This window comes from Electrona antarctica (genome assembly GCF_951216825.1).
Source record: "Electrona antarctica genome assembly, chromosome: 12".
Taxonomy (NCBI): domain Eukaryota; kingdom Metazoa; phylum Chordata; class Actinopteri; order Myctophiformes; family Myctophidae; genus Electrona; species Electrona antarctica.
In genome coordinates, this window is record NC_136793.1 from 16,873,913 (window position 1) to 16,891,751 (window position 17,839).

Consider the following 17,839-nt stretch of genomic DNA (forward strand, 5'->3'; position numbering starts at 1 on the left):
ATGTGTGAAAGATTTCACGTAAATTGCATGCTGCGTTCATGATTTGAGGCTTTTGTTCAAAACGGGGCAATCTTGCAAACTGTGAAAGCCAATTATAGCCAATTAGGATGGAATATGAAATATCGGACAGATCCGACTTGAGCACATGACCATAGAGATACTGTGTAACGATTTGTGAGATTTTTGGACAGAATCTGGAGGAGTAATATAAAAAAATGTGTTTTACAAAAGTCGGCCTCCTGGTGGCGCTATAAAAGGCAGATGCGGAAAATGCAGGTCAAAGGTTTGTCCTTGGCCTCTAGGGAGTGTGCATGCAACGTTTCACGCAGATCGGTGCAGTTTTAGGTAAAAAATGTGAAAAGCTGCCTCATGGTGGCGCTATAACAGGTCCTTCTGGAAAATGCGGGGCAGAGGTTCATCGTTGGCATCCAGGGAGTGTGTGTGCAAAGTTTGGCATCGACCGGGTTAACGGTGCCGGAGATTAGCTGGTAACGGACAGACGGAAGGACGGACGGACACACACACACACGGAAGTAGTGCAAAACATACTCTCTCCCCATGCCTTCGGCCTGGTGGAGACAATGATGCATCTACAATTTGTACAACTGTGCAATGTACAACAGTATCAGACTGTGGTTGTAGCTCCCGGTACAACAGTACTAGACTATGGTTATACCGGTCAGCTGCTCCCAGTACAACATTTGAATTCCTTTATTTGAGTCCACATTTATAAAATACATTACATGGGCCCAATTATTTGTCAGTTGCTTCTGATGCCACAGGCCTACGTATTCAAAATAACATATGCGTCAGATCCAATCAAGTTGACAGAATGTAGACAACAATAATGAACACATTCACAGTTGGTCATACACTTCCATCTGTCATATTGCCAACACCGGGAAAAATTATGGATGCTGGAAGTGCCATCTCCTCCAAATAGAGCTGCCTATATTTGCAGGAGATGGAGCAGTATTTTGCTAGCTGCTTTGCCTTACACTTGAAGAAGACAGACAGACAGACAGACAGACAGACAGACAGACAGACAGACAGACAGACAGACAGACAGACAGACAGACATCCCAAAAGCTAGGTGCTGAGAATCAGTGCAGGTCCATCGACACCTTGTGAGCTTTTAGATATAGGCTATTTGAACTAATTTTTATTTTAAAAGCTTTTTCAAAAGTAAAAAAAAATAAGTAGAAGAAGTTTAGGCATAAGTTGTAAGTTATCCCTGAGTGTGTCTCATGAAGAGCGTGTAGCTGGAAACGTCACAGCAACTTTTGGTGCAATAAAGCATCTGTGTTATTGGAGCCCTACCGTGTGAGTGTTTATTGTAATACTCTTTCTATTTTCTTGCCTTACAGCCTCATAATCCTCTGAAAGGCCCTGACCACCAGCATGTGGACATGGCCCAAAAATATAAACTTGTAGCCTAGATGTATATTGGCTTCATTGCACTAATCATTGGCATTTTACTTGTTTAGTAAGGAAGGCTTCCGGAGTCAAAAGCACAGCAAACTTCAAATAGGAAAACCTCATTGCTGTCCTCGTCAATCACAATGACATCCGGTGTATTTTGCCGTTATGCGTTATATTAAATATGGAGGGCCATGGCATTGTAAAACAACAGGAATCAAACAGGGATGGCATGAATTTGGTAATAATCAACAATTATTCCATTAACAACACACACACACACACACACACACACACACACACACACACACACACAGCTGTGTGGAATAAAAAGGACACAGGTTCAATCCCGACAACAAGCAACACTATAGCCTACCTGCTCAGTCACTCCCAAATCTGTTCATTCTAGCTGCTTCACTCACTGCTACCGATGTGTGTGTAACTGTGTGTGCATGCGTGCGTCTCTCTCTATCTCTCTCTCTCTCTCTCTCTCTCTCTCCCTCTCTCTCTCTCTCTCTCTCTCTGTGTCTCTCGTCCTATTGAACCTCTGCATGTGAATAATGGACTGGGTCTCCTGTGGGAGCTAGAAAGAGCTCAGGGGAACAGCGCTTTTAAAGCCTCATAATGGAGACAGACAGACAGACAGACAGACAGACAGACAGACAGACAGACAGACAGACAGACAGACAGACAGACAGACAGACAGACAGACAGACAGACAGACAGACAGACAGACAGACAGACAGACAGACAGACAGACAGACAGACAGACAGACAGACAGACAGACAGACAGACAGACAGACAGACAGACAGACAGACAGACAGACAGACAGACAGACAGACAGACAGACAGACAGACAGACAGACAGACAGACAGACAGACAGACAGACAGACAGACAGACAGACAGACAGACAGACAGACAGACAGACAGACAGACAGACAGACAGACAGACAGACAGACAGACAGACAGACAGACAGACAGACAGACAGACAGACAGACAGACAGACAGACAGACAGACAGACAGACAGACAGACAGACAGACAGACAGACAGACAGACAGACAGACAGACAGACAGACAGACAGACAGACAGACAGACAGACAGACAGACAGACAGACAGACAGACAGACAGACAGACAGACAGACAGACAGACAGACAGACAGACAGACAGACAGACAGACAGACAGACAGACAGACAGACAGACAGACAGACAGACAGACAGACAGACAGACAGACAGACAGACAGACAGACAGACAGACAGACAGACAGACAGACAGACAGACAGACAGACAGACAGACAGACAGACAGACAGACAGACAGACAGACAGACAGACAGACAGACAGACAGACAGACAGACAGACAGACAGACAGACAGACAGACAGACAGACAGACAGACAGACAGACAGACAGACAGACAGACAGACAGACAGACAGACAGACAGACAGACAGACAGACAGACAGACAGACAGACAGACAGACAGACAGACAGACAGACAGACAGACAGACAGACAGACAGGATTAAGGGTTTAATTGCACTTTCCATTAAAATATCTACACCTCGAGTTAGCTTCTTTTTATTTTTCAAGCCCATACAACTAAAATAGTAGCCTACATGTCATGCCCACACAATATGGAAAACTTTGCGATTTCTGTATAATATAAAATAATATTTTGGACGTTAAGCACCAGAGTGTTACATTAATAACCCAACCCAAAAAAAATTATCCCACGATTTTGCAACCCATTTTTTCACCCAGTGTCTATTAGGCCTATCTAATGTAATCCTGGGTGCTACACTTCCTCTGCCAACCTGGGGGGGCAGTGGACTGACCTCATGCTTCCTTCTATGCATGAGGAGTCCAAGCTGCTTCTTTTCACCTGACAGGGGAGTTTCCCCGGCCTGACATAGCATATGGAAGGAACACGTTATTCCGACCAGTTCCTATTGCCCCTCCATCAGGCTGTTCAGGGGGAGGTAGAAAAAAATAAAAAATAACCCAACATCCTATGTCATTGCCATTCTATAATGAAACCATGAGTAATTACAGTGAAATAGCCTAGAAGAGTTTAATCAAGCCAGTGGTTTTGAACCAGTGGTCCGGGGACCACTAGTGCTCCTTGAGGCGGTGCCAGTTGGTCCGCAGCTAAATGATGGACAGTTGGTAACCAAATGGACCCTTATAGATGTAGATCTTTAACTCTTGAGTGTAAAACGAAACCAAATGGACCTGTTACGCTCTCAAGAGTTAAATTATTGTTAAACATCTGCATTACTTAATTTAGAAGAAGAAATACACACTTAGAGAATAGAATAATTGTTATTTTGTTGTTTGCCTATATCTCCCCTACCACATCATACAGCATGGAAATGTGGACAAAATCTTATCCAACGACAACAAAATATTCTAAGTTTTGGATCTGAGAGGCTAAAGCCCATCGAATGGTGGTTCGTGGTTCAACATGTCAAATAAATAATGGACTTTGATTATGAAAGGGGTTGAAAACCACTGTTATAAACGAAGAGAGCTCCAGCGTCGCTGTAGGACAGCGGTGTGTGACTCCAGAGGCAGGCCGCCCAGAATCAGCTGTTGTGCGGACACACGCCGTAGGTACCAGCCCAGCCGGTGTCCGTTATGTAAAACCATAATAATCCCTCGGATCCATCCATCCATCTCGCCATCCCAAAAAATGGAGCAGCAGCAAGCAGGCAGCACCGCCTCAACTCTTCTAATTCCACGGTTAAAGACGGCTAACCCGAAGTGGCAAGTGTCTTGATTATAGTTTTTATAGGGGTTGTTTTTTTTTATTTGACTTTTCAGACAGAGCAACGGTGATGCTGCCTGACATCTCCGCTTCATCTAATCGCATCCCCGGCCACCGCCTCCTCCTTCTCCTCCCCATGGCGGTCCAAGGTCGCTGGAAAGCCCGGCCGGGGCAGAACAGAGTCCAAAACACCGTGGCGTTACACACCCACACCCACCCACCCACCCTGCGGGCGGCATGATAACACGCACTCTCTCTCTCACCTGTAATGTTGTGGCCGCACAGAGTGACGCCTGAAGCTTCTCTGTCCTGCACAGCTGCACTGCTCCCCCAAAAACAGTCCAGAATGTAGCCTAATGTGTGTGTGTGCATCTGGCATGTGTATTGTGCGCGTACGTGTTGTATGTGCGCGCCACCAGTTGTGTGTGTGTGCGTGAGAGTGGGTGTGTGTCAGTGTAGGGCAGGCTATATTCGGTTCGGTATAGAGCGGTTGTTACTAGCAGCAGTTGTGTTCCCTGATAGAAGCCAAGCGGCAATGTGCGTCTCTCTAGGCTGCACACACACCATACGCCACGCGCGCGCGCCACACACACACACACACACACACACACACACACACACACACACACACACACACACACACACACACACACACACACACACACACACACACACACACACACACACACACACACACACACACACACACACACACGCCCCCTCTCTCTCATGGACTGTTCCAACTGGCCGGTGGAAGGGGGCGGAGAGCAACATCAACAGAATTTATGTGGCAATTTTACATCACGAAAGACGAAACAATTATATTTAGATTATCTACTTTAAAAAATATTTTTAATTTAAATATTGTCAATTTAATAATCTGATATTAAGAGTTTTACTGTATCAACATTGCAAGTGCAACTTGGCAGGCTGTGGTGTGGTGGCATTCTGGTGAGGTGACCCGCCGGGTGACCCGCGGCTGGTGACAGATGACAGTTTATCAACACTGTTGCCAGATTTTGCGACAGAAATAAGCAAGCAACCAGTTCTATTAAATCAAGCCCTAAAAAGTCAGAGTGCTGTAACTACTAGCCATGGTTCATATAATATCTGAGAAGAGCAAATAACCAGGCCAGTCTTTAGGGTAAGTTTGTCTTTACTGTCAACTGTGAACATCACAAAACGGGACCTCAAAGCATACTGAAAGGAGAGCAACCTGCATGTGTACACACACCCCCAGCCCAGCACTTAAAGGAACAGAGACTATTTTACACAATAGCCAACAACAGCAACTATGCATGATTAATACACAACAGTTCACATGACGCTCATACTTCACGAGCGTCATGGCGCAACTGCCTCCTGTTTTACGCGATCGCTACATTTACAGTCTAAAGTAAACGTGTATAGCCTATAAACATTCCGATTTCAAATATAAAGTACTCGCCACATGTGTCACGGGTGTTAGAAATTTGCTGGTACAGCGATTAGCATTGCTGCATCCCGCGTTGTTTAATAAAAAAATGTTTTTATCCGAGCTGTTTTTTTGCCATTGGCTTTCAATTACACGCCCCTATCGGTCGGGAGGAGTGTGGCACTCGGTGTGTTCGATATAGGCACGCTGACCGCACTGCCAATACAGACTAATAGGCGAGTGCGCTCCCGGTGTGCAACTTTGTATTTCCCAAACGAACCCCGTTTGAGAAAAGTAGCCGGGGCGCTCGGATAAAAATGCTTTTTATTAAACGCGGGATGCAGCAATGCTAATTGCTGTACCAGCAAATTTCTAACACCCGTGGCACATGTGGCGAGTACTTTATATTTGAAATCGGAATGTCTATATACATGTTTGGACTGTATGTAGCGATTGCGTAAAACAGGCTGCAGTTGCGCCATGACTGTCATTATAAAATAGCTCAAGGCTGTATTGCTGATTACTTAGCTTAGGACCCCCGCAGTGGTGTCCGGTTAGAACTTAAACCAGGATGCTTTGACTTCTGCCTTCTCCCTGAAGCCGACCCTCTATATATTCTCCGACCAGGCTTGTCACGATGACTAAGCCAGTTAGATCTATCCATATATGGTTCTATCCATATATGGTTCTACCATATCTATCGATATCAGCACTAGGTCGGCTCGGGCCCAAATATAGGGATTGTCATACTAACATGTCATATATCATATAGCCCAACGTCCTAGTCAGAGTCTTCGTTACAGCCACCCCAGATTTCACGTTGAAATCTATACCGCATCCAGAAGACTCAGACAATTGTCCTTTCTTTCGGCTAGGTTCTAACAGGCCAGGCCTGGTAGTTATCCAGCAAGGGAGGCTCTCGAAGATGTTAATCTCTCTCCATTAGTCTGCTGACGATCTGTGTATGCTCACAATCCAAGCTATTTGGCGATCAATGCTCCCTCAATATTATTGACTTGGTTTGGCTGTACGGCAGGAGATACCTCGGAAGATACAGCCACCCCGTGCAAAACTTGAAGATCTCTCATGATTCTGATACGCAACTCTTCAGGTTGACCCCTCAATCCGACCTGCTTGGCAACTGTGTGTAACAAAATGGTTCGCCCCGAACCATCATCCAGAACTGCATATACTTCCATTACTTTGCCACAATTGCAAATTAGAACTTTGCACACCTTTAACATGACATTTCTCCCTTTAGGCGGTGGATAGCCCACATGCAAGGACTCTCCTGCTATAGTCAAGATTGCTGGCTGCGGTAATTCCTCTTGTAAATCCTGTCCCGTCTCGATCTTAGGTGTCCTAGGGTTCCGCAAAGGTTCATCTGCTCTCCGGTTCAACCGGGTCCGGCTCCTATTAATACTGTGAAGAGCCAGAGGGTGCCTTCCACCACATTTCACTCCTAGTCTGTAGTTTACAGTTTCTTGCCTGCATGACGACGTCCATTGCTGATAACACAGCTTCATCTGTCATATCAAATCTCGTTTCGCCATTAAACTCAGTCGTTTGAACCTGCCGCATACCCCAAGATGGTGTGTGCCGCTATTACAGTACTGACATACGGCTTCTTGCCGTCTTGCTGGTTACTTGGTGTACGATCGGCAGAATTGGGTGCTACTACCGTACCATGCATGATGACTGTTCGTCTCCGGTTATGCTCATGGTCATTTCTGCAAGAGTGACCGTCCAGCCTCCTTGCTGGACTACTTCGGTCCCTATGAACCTGGACTTCTGGTCTGTCAGCTTGCACTTTCATCTCGATATCCTATCGGTGAACGAAGCCTCTGCCGTCCTCCAACTGCTCCAACATCTATGGGAGGGTTGATATAGCTCCGATGCCCTTGCATCATCATGCTGTCCAGACAATGCTCTCATGATATCCACCAGAAGCTCTAGGTGAAAGCCTTCGTTACACGATGACACATGAAGCTCTAGGTGAAAGCCTTCGTTCCATTCATTGCCACCCCCAGATTTCACATGGAAATCTGTACCATATCAAGAAGGCTTGAACAGTAGACCCCTCAGGCCACCCCAATACAAGCATACTGAGGCTTGAACAGCAAACGTCAGCCATTCAAGCCACCCCATTGAGGGCGTCCAAGCTTCGCGCTTTCTTCCTTTGATGTTACGGTGGGTCATAAAAACCTCAAAATCAAATCACATGCCACCCATTAAGGGCGTTCCCTGTCAATGGGTCAGAGTCAGCCAATCCATGCAGTTCCAGTTTGAAGTAACGCCCTCTTGACCGTATCAAAGGTGGTCCACAGCTTCAGACCCAGGCTTCTACAACACCACGCCATCACTTCAACCCTGGCGTCTACAACACGACGCCATCACTTCGACCCTGGCGTCTACAACACAACGCCATCACTTCAACCCTGGCGTCTACAACACGACGCCATCACTTCGACCCTGGCGTCTACAACACGACGCCGTCACTTCAACCCTGGCGTCTACAAGACCACGCCACCACTTCGACCCTGGCGTCTACAACACCACGCCACCCCTTCGACCCTGGCGTCTACAACACAACGCCATCACTTCAACCCTGGCTACTTTCAGGGAGGTGATCATGTCCAGTGCTCTCTCTCTCTCTCTCTCTCCTGCACATCACCAGTGCTCTCTCTCCTGCACATCACCAGTGCTCTCTCTCTCCTGCACATCACCAGTGCTCTGCACATCACCAGTGCTCTCTCTCCTGCACATCACCAGTGCTCTCTCTTACCTGCACATCACCAGTGCTCTCTCTTTCCTGCACATCACCAGTGCTCTCTGACTCTAAGGGCCGGGGAGGTCTCACGGCTCCGAGATTCTGGCATCCAGATTCTGGTAACTGGGTGGGTCTCACAGCTTCGAGACGCTGCTGCTCACCTATGGAGCAGCCAGGACCGACAGAGCGTTCATGCTCTGACGGCGACAACTGGGTGGGTCTCACAGCTTCGAGACGCTGCTGCTCACCTAAGGAGCAGCCAGGACCGCCAGAGCGTGGCTCTATTGGCAACAGAGTGGATCTCACAGCTTCGAGACGCTGCTGCTCACCTAAGGAGCAGCCAGGACTGCCAGAGCGTTCATGCTCTGGCGGCAACAGAGTGGATCTCACAACTTCGAGATACTGCTGCTCACCTGCGGAGCAGCCAGGACTGCCAGAGTGTTCAGACTCTGGCAGCAACTGGGTTACCATCTGGTTAGAATCTTGCCACTGAGTCAGGGGTTGGCTACTCAAGGTATCTGGGTTGTAAAGCCAGATACCTTGGTTCGTATGTGTCTGGAAGACTTCAGCATCCCGTTACTGCGGTAAGCCCTAATCCGTACTCAAGAAGGACCATATAAAATAGCTCAAGGCTGTATTGCTGATTACTTAGCTTAGGACCCCCGCAGTGGTGTCCAGTTAGAACTTAAACCAGGATGCTTTGACTTCTGCCTTCTCCCTGAAGCCGACCCTCTATATATTCTCCGACCAGGCTTGTCACGATGACTAAGCCAGTTAGATCTATCCATATATGGTTCTATCCATATATGGTTCTACCATATCTATCGATATCAGCACTAGGTCGGCTCGGGCCCAAATATAGGGATTGTCATACTAACATGTCATATATCATATAGCCCAACGTCCTAGTCAGAGTCTTCGTTACAGTCATGATAATCATCATGATTCATGACAGTCATGTTTCAGGGCTAAGTAACTACATGATTTCAGATGGAGGTCAGCAGACAAATACACTTCAGTAATAACTAGTCTACACTTTAGAAATAATCCCAAAAACACAACTTGCAACTACCATTTACAAGTGACATTACAAAAAGTCAAGTCCAAAGTCACTTCTAATAAACTGACATGGCAACAGTGGTTATCAAGCGACAGTGAACAGGCCATGTGGTCCTCTTAGGCTGGGAGCCAGAACATAACATTCAGTCTGCATGGACCCAAACTAGTGAAAATAGCAGATCTTCTACACAATGTGGATTTTTTTTGATTTCTTAATGAAATTAGTGAAGAAATAATGTGTTTTGAATTCATGAACAAAAAAGAACAAAACAAAAAAAAGACCCATAAATGTGAATCACAAATGGATCTGGACCCATGGTCTATTGAACCTGGTACCTTCTAGCTGTGAGGCCACCAGGCCTCTGGCCTGCATAATCTTTTTGACAGCTTATAAATGTAAGTATCAGTGGTGGAAAAAGTACTCAAATGTAAAGGTATCAGTAGGCCTACTGCAATGTAATACTCCCATTACAAGTATTAAGTCAGGAATTCTACATTTTGTAAAAGTATTGGGTATCAAAAATGTATGACCAAAAGTAGAAATACGAATTTTTTTGCCCGGTGCCAATTGCCTCCCATACTATAGGGAACGCGGGGAAAACATCCAAAATCTACAAAGAAAGGCTGTTTTGCCAACTCCACCTATAGGGTATGGGCGCTGATGACGCTGATGAGTAGAAAACATGTGCCCAGCACCCACAGCGTCCCCGGCGGGAATAGACAATATTCACACAGCGTCTATACCGGTATATCTTGTGATTAGCTTAATGAAATGCCAGCCCGTTGCCACCCTGCTTTTTAGCCTGTGACCCAAAAGATGAATTTGATGTCTCCCTGGGACTGGGTATCACTAGGATTTTCCAGTCCGATTCCAGTTCTGCTTATCAATTCCAGTTTCTAACGATTCCTTATTTTGGTTCAAAAATGTTATAAAATAACTTAAATAAGAGGTCAAATGTGTATTTAAAGTTTTCCTGGATTTGCAGTTAAACAAGAATGTCCCTCTGTGACCCAAGGGGCTAGCGGCAGTGATGTCAGACTTCAGTGTTCTATTGTCTGTGTGGATAAAAAGGTCCAACACTTCTTTGTGACACCCAGAAGATGTCAGCTGTCAGCACGTGGCAGCTTAATGGGGCCCGAGGATAAGTCCTGCATGGAGACGCACTGAAGAGGAGAGGACAGTGCTTTGTGTTCCTGAGGAAGATGCATTCAAGAGGAGAGGTCAGACAGAAGAAGAGCTCTGACCTGCATGCTTACTCATGGATTAAAGTTCTCAGTCGACTCACTAACGACTCATCGCAGTCATTGGATTCAAGAGAAGCAGTGGAAAAAGCTCTCACATTTAGTAAAAGTATCAACACTGCACCAGCAGCACCACTTGATACAAGTATATGTCCGGAATTCAAAATTGACTTGAGAAAAAGTACAAAGGTATTGGTATAATTATAAACATCATGTACCAAAAGTATAGAAAGTACTCATTCGTTTCCAAAGAGATCTTTTGAAAACCCTGAGGGCGAGAAGCGACCTTGCCCTAAAAGGCGGGCGAGGTCGTGCTGAAACAACAGGTCTGGGAATGCCCATATATGGACCTTTTTTATTATTTTCTTAATTGACGTTTTCGGGGGATGCACATGCAGATCCGACACACCAAAGGTCCGACATGCGGAAACAACGGTCGGACATGCGGTCGGACATGCGCTGCTCCGGTTAGGGTTTGAGGTATAGGTTGTCATTCTAATGACAGTCGGACCAATACTATGTCGGAACTAAAGCCAGTGCTAATTAGTAAGGCCAGGTGGGGCCTCGGGCCAGCCCAGTTAGGGCCCAGGTAGGGGCCGTTATTTTCGGGCCTGTTGAGAACTCTAGTTTTCGCCGGCTGCCGGGCGCTGCTGCGCTAATAACTTTGGGGCAGGCCCGTCTAGAGTTTGAATGGACAGGTACGTATCAGTCAAAAGGGAGAGAGGAAGGACGGGTGGGGAAGACTCAACATATGGAATGTCAGAACAGGTAAGCTCCATATATGGAGATCTAAGGGTTTGAGGTTTGAGGTCAGATACATATTGCTGGTCGGCTCTATATATGCAGATCTAGGTGATGATCCAGTCTTCTCCATGTATGGCTATCAAGGTTTGATGAGGTCAGTGTCGTGATCTTCATATATGGAGACGGCCATATATGGAGCGTGTCACGAGGCGTGATGGACTGACGGCCATATATGGTGGCGTGATGGACGGACAGACAGACAGACAGACAGACAGACTGACTGACGGACGGACTAGTAATCTGCGAATACTAGTACTTGTCGCAACAAGTCATTTTATGTTTCGTTGCACACGGTTGTTGCACTCCAAAAATATTATTTTCAGCATGCAACCAAGTATAAAATCAGCCATTAAAACACCATCAATGCCCGCCAAAATACATCTTAGTCGACAAAATCAACTCTAGATTTAGTAGACTAAACGCTGGAATTTTATTCAAAAGACTATATATGACTAAAACTAAATCAAAATATGCTGTCAAAATCAACACTAGTGTTCATGGGGTCCAGGTGATGACCTGCAGTGCGTTCTGGGCCGCCCTCCTCACCACCTCCTCCTCTCCTGCCCCAGTCCTGCTCCTCAGCGCGGGGAGGTGCTCCAGGAGCACCTCCTTGGCGCCGGGGGCCTCCGCCAGGGTCGTGAGGGCCCTCAGAGCGTTGACACACACCGCACGCTCGCCACTCGACACCAGCTGGACTAGGGGACCCAGAGCGCCGGCCGAGAGACACCGAGACTTACCTAGAGAGAGGGAGAGAGAGAGAGAGAGAGAGAGAGAGAGAGAGAGAGGGAGAGAGAGAGAATTAAAAGAGTATCATGGTAAAAGGTACTAGCTGTGAGACAACAGTATCTAACGGGCCATTCACACTGAGCACTAAAAGTATTTAGGGTATGCATGTGCCGTCATCATCATACCCGCGTGCGGGAACGCCTACTGAGTGGCAAAAAACTACTTTCTGGCCTTGACAGCCCATGCATCCAAACATAAAAGTCCTATCTGATTGCATTAAACAATGTTAAACTCACTTTGCCACTCACTATTATGCATGCGCATACCCTCTATAGTTTTAAAAATCGTTCTAAGTCAGGTGGATTGCAGAGTTCACACCGACTATAAAGAATACATGGTGAGCGATATACTCATAGTTATCTTTATAGTTATCGTGCCTGGTGGGAATGGTGCTTTAAACACTGTTTCCCAACCAGTGGGACCCATAGGGGTCTACAGTATGTGATATGATATGATAATATGTCCCTTTATATGTTTGAGTGGCGCTAGCCCCTCCTATACACAGGTTTTTTTTTTAGTACAATGTTTGTTTTGTAAACGCCATTGACAATGAAGGGAACATTTACGTCATAATGTGTCATTTACGTCATATTGTCTCTTTATTGTTAATGGCGTTTAATGTTTGTGTTTGCACCGTTTGTTTTACATCACCATTACATCACCTAATCAACATGAGTTAGACTTTAATATATTAGCGCCCCTCACTTCACATGGGTGTGATTTTTGTTTTCTACATTTAGTTTTCCCTATACACAGGTTTAATGTTTGTCTTTAGTTCAAAGTTTGTTTAGTAAACACATTGACAATGAAGGGAAAATTTACATCATTATGTGTCGTTTACGTCATATTGTCTCAGTATTGTTAATGGCGTTTAATGTTTGTGTTGGCACCGTTTGTTTTACATCACCATTACATCACCTAATCAACATGAGTTAGACTTTAATATATTAGCGCCCCTCACTTCACACGGGTGTGATTTTTTATATTTCAAAAGGTGTGTGTGTGCGTGCCTGCCTGTACCTGTGCTGATAACAGCAGTGTTCATGATGGCTCCGGCAGCGTTGGCCTGAACGCTGCTGTCACTGTCTGTCAGTAGAGACACCAACACTGGAACCACCCCCTCAGCACACACACTCTGCTTCCCCTCCAACACCACACTGCACATGCACACACACGCACACACACGCACACGTGCATGCACGCACGCATGCACATGACACACGCACACACACACACACACACACACACACACACACACACACACGCACGCACATGACACACACGCACACACACGTGCACGCATGCGCATGCACACACACACACACACACACACACACACACGCATGCACACACACGTGCACGCATGCGCATGCGCATGCACACACACACACACACACACACACACACACACACACACACACACACACACACACACACACACACACACACACAAGGAGATGCATACAAGGACACAAATATTATAGGTTACCCTTCTATTTTTTTGCTGTGGAACAAGATGATAAATATTTTTTGGGTGGTGGGAATAAAGTAGCAAGAAAAATGAGTGTCAACATTAAAAACCCATTGAAGGGCCACGTCACCCCTTTTGCAACCATCTTTAATGATGTTTGGGAGACAAGAAACAAAAATAAATAAATAAATGTGGGTAATATGTGTTTTTAGATATTTTAGTATTTCAAAGTGTCCATGGGCTCCATGATGTCATGGACACTGGGCTCACTTCCTTCCTGGACTACAATTCCCATATTGCTTTGGTCCACTGCTCCTCCTTGTGGATAGGGGGAGGGCTGTCTTACTGAGACAACAATGTAGTCCAGGAAATAAGTGAGCCCAGTGTCCATAATGGAGCCCATGGACACTTAAAGATCTAAAAACACATATTACCCACATACAAACCCCAGGAAAGTGTTTCTTGTCTCCCAAACATCATTACAATAAGATCTGGTTGCAAAAGGGGTGAAGTGGCCCTTTAAGACCCGAGGCTGTTATTCTACAAATGCCTTCTAAATCACGTAGTTCTCACACAGAAATAGCATATGTACAAGCGTGCGGTGTGGCACGAAGTGACACGCCATGAGCTTGTATATGCCAACGTTGTATGGCAACACAAAAATCTAAAATGACAGATTGGTTAAATACGTTTTCTGTATTACCGTATTTCCACTTTGGATCTATACGATTCTACCAGGTATAAATCCTCTTGTAATTTTGAGATTCTCTTTCCCCATTTTCCCCCACATGCATATTCAAACTTCCCCAAACCTGATGTTGAGCAGAGCTCCTGCAGCCTCTGTGCGGATGCGAGGGCTGCAGTGTGCCAGACGGTCCCTCAGAACCGCCACGCTGCCGCAGGCCAGAGCGCCGAGCACCTCCACCCTCACACACTGCCTCAGGGAGGACAACAGCAGCACGCACACCTCCTCGTCCACATCCTCCTCTGAAACCTTCTTCACCAGCCTGGGGACCAGACCCTCGCGCACCATGGCCTCCGCAGCTGGAGGAAGTAGGGATGGGTTAAATTAATCGATTATGGCAATAATCGTATTGATGACCGATAATCGTGTCGTATCGTACCATATCGATACGGCAGGAAATGCTGTCTGTGACGCGGCTTTAAAACACACAAACATCAGAATCAGTTTCTGTCTGACAGTTATGACAATGCCATACATGTATATGCTTAAATCTTTTGCATTTATCCATCAAAACATTTTTTTCCTTGCTCTTTGTTTAAATGTTTCCCACCTGTGTTTTTCAAATTGGTTACAATTTCTGACAGTATATTTGTCAAAACATCAGTAATCGGTGGTCTAGGATACTGTATACGTAACTACATATCGACCGTGAGGTTGTTAGCAATACCCAGCCTTTATGGTCATTATTTGGAATCAACGTATAATCAATATATCGATATATATCGTGGCTTCTGTATCGTGACACATATCTATTGTGAGGTTGCAGGCAATACCCACCACTAGGAGGAAGAACAACAACAACAACAACAACAAGAAATAACTCAATTCAAACTTTATTTATAAAGCCCACCAGAGCTTCCTGTGTCTAGGCCGCACTGCCAGTCTGACACAGCATGTCACAGGTTCGAATCCTGACCCTGACGACCTTTGCTGCGTGTCACTCCCTCTCCCCATTTCCTTTCAGTCTGTCTTATCAATAAAAACAAAGAACTCTAGTAGTAAGAACATTTTATTATTATCTGAACAATATCATACCTGCAGGGAAGTGAGCGAGTCTGTTTAAAGTCAGATGGACGTTCTTCCTGCAGGATGCGACTGGTTCATCCAACAGCTCTGACAGCGGAGAGAGGATCCCACAATGTAACATTACCTCTCTGCACGCACGCACGCACGAGCACACACGCACACGCACACACACACACACACACACACACACACACACACACACACACACACACACACACACACACACACACACACACACACACACACACACAGGTGCACGTTATTATTTTTAAATAGTTGAAATATATTCAGTGGCTTCATTACTCTGAGAAAACAACTATTAAGCCTTTAGGCTATGAATCAGAAAAACAAAAATTAAAGTATTATTATTTTAACATATTGGGATGTTCATGTTAATTAATCACTATAGTTGTCATGGAGACATAGGCCTACCTGGCGACATTATGGGATGCCAGGTGGTAAAGGACCTCTGTGCTTTTAGTTCTGACTGCAGATTCGTTGTCTTGTAACAAGGTCTTTAACTGCTGCACGCAGCCTGAAAACACAAACACACAAAGCAAAAGGGGTGAAGTGGCCCTTTAAGACCTGAGGCCGTTATTCTACAAATGCCTTCTAAATCACGTAGTTCTCACACAGAAATAGCATATGTACAAGCTTGCGGTGTGGCACGAAGTGACACGCCATGAGCTTGTATATGCCAACGTTGTATGGCAACACAAAAATCTAAAATTACAGATTTTAATTGGTTAAATAAGTTTTCTGTATTACCGTATTTCCACTTTGGACCTATACGATTCTACCAGGTATAAATCCTCTCCTAATTTTGAGATTCTCACAAACACGCACACACACATTCTCACAAACACACACACACGCGCACGCACAACTTTAAAGCAGGGTTTCTCAAAGTGGGTGCCATGGTGGCACCCTACAGCATGGTGCACGTCCCCCTGGGAGGAGACCCCGGGGCAGACCAAGGCGCAGTTGGAGGAAACACATCAACTCACTGGCCTTGGAACGTCTCAGGATCCCCCAGGAGGAAGTCACTAATGTTGCTCTGGAGAGGGAAGTCTGGAACACTCTTGTGGAGCTGTTGCCCCCGTGACCCGACTACGGATAAGCGGTTGAAGATGGATGGATGGATGGATGTATAATTGTATATAGACAATATTTTAGGCCAATAAAAAAAGACTATACCAAATTTCCCACTTTAAACAAAAGAAGCCTTGTCGGTTGCGGGACTATAAGGATTAATTTGGTTCCATTTTCGCCTAAGATTTAGACTAGATGTAGGCCTATTTATCGATTCTGACATTTTCAATCTCTCATGTCAGAATCGATAAATAGTAATACATCTACGAGAGTACTCTAAATCTTAGGCTAGTTCCATTTGAAAACTCTCAGGGTTACGGGAGGACCGTCCAGTTGAAATTAAAACGTTTATTCAATCAAGCTGACCTGGGCTGTACTGGAAAGGGCGGTTATAGCCCAACTCAAACACAGATGTTTCCTAAGCCTCCATTTGCCTATTTACACGGCAACGGAGCTGAACGTGAAGGTGCTTTCTTAATGCCGTGGTGAATGCTATGGTGTAATTGTAAAGGAAAAGTGTAATGTGTTATATTACCGTGGCGAATGCTCTCTAGAGCTCTCTCTGGGTCGTGCACCAGGTCACACAGGGCAGCCAGCGCCTGGACTCTGGTCCCCGGCTCTGAGTGTCGCATCTCCCGGCACAGCCGTGGCAGAGCCCGCTGCCCGAACGCTACAGGAGCCTCCATCAGATGTCCACTGGCCATCCTGACCCTGACGAGTAAGTTCTTCTTTTTCTTTTTCTTTTTTTTTCTTTTTTCTACAAATTCAGCATTTTGTGCATTTGTGTCGAGGAATGATTGCAGCCCGCAGAGTCAAAGTTTAGCTTTAAGCTTTGAAGCTCACCTTCATGGAACGCTGCTGCATGCATGTTTAGTTTACAGTCGTTACTAGGCAACGGTTCATAGTAACGGTCCGTAGCCTTTCTGCTCTTACTGCCGGCATTAGAGCTATGGATGGACCAGAGCTAGGCAACGATAGCGTCTGAAACGAATATATGGTCCAGAATGACTTCCACTTCCAAGTCAGTTCATAAAACAAAATATCATAAATATGGCACTATAGCGGAGCCCCTACAATTAGGCTACAAGCCATTCAATTCTACAAGCTCACAATGAGACGAGTTGTGTGAGCTTTTGTTGATCTGCTATTGTTCTGCAGCTCTGATACATAGTTTTATTCATGACAAGTTTGCAAGTCCTGACAGGATTACAGGAAACCACCAGTAGATGGCAGA

At 45.6% G+C, this 17,839-nt stretch overlaps 2 protein-coding genes across 2 annotated transcripts in view; both read right to left on the reverse strand.

The window, feature by feature from the left end:
* LOC306934287 (dematin-like) overlaps positions 1-4,818 on the reverse strand; it is a 36,750-nt gene extending 31,932 nt beyond the window's left edge. The window contains exon 1 of the mRNA XM_079516858.1: positions 4,460-4,818. The gene's annotated coding sequence lies outside the window, so the exon portion shown is untranslated. The remainder of the gene's footprint in view (positions 1-4,459) is intronic.
* Positions 4,819-11,980: 7,162 nt separating this feature from the next.
* Positions 11,981-17,309, reverse strand: rsph14 (radial spoke head 14 homolog; the record flags this gene model as incomplete). Its single annotated transcript, XM_079516859.1, has 6 exons — positions 11,981-12,222; positions 13,292-13,428; positions 14,555-14,786; positions 15,523-15,641; positions 15,946-16,048; positions 17,141-17,309. The coding sequence occupies 6 exons, from the start codon at positions 17,307-17,309 to the stop codon at positions 11,981-11,983; spliced, it is 1,002 nt and encodes a 333-aa protein (XP_079372985.1).
* Positions 17,310-17,839: the final 530 nt, after the last annotated feature.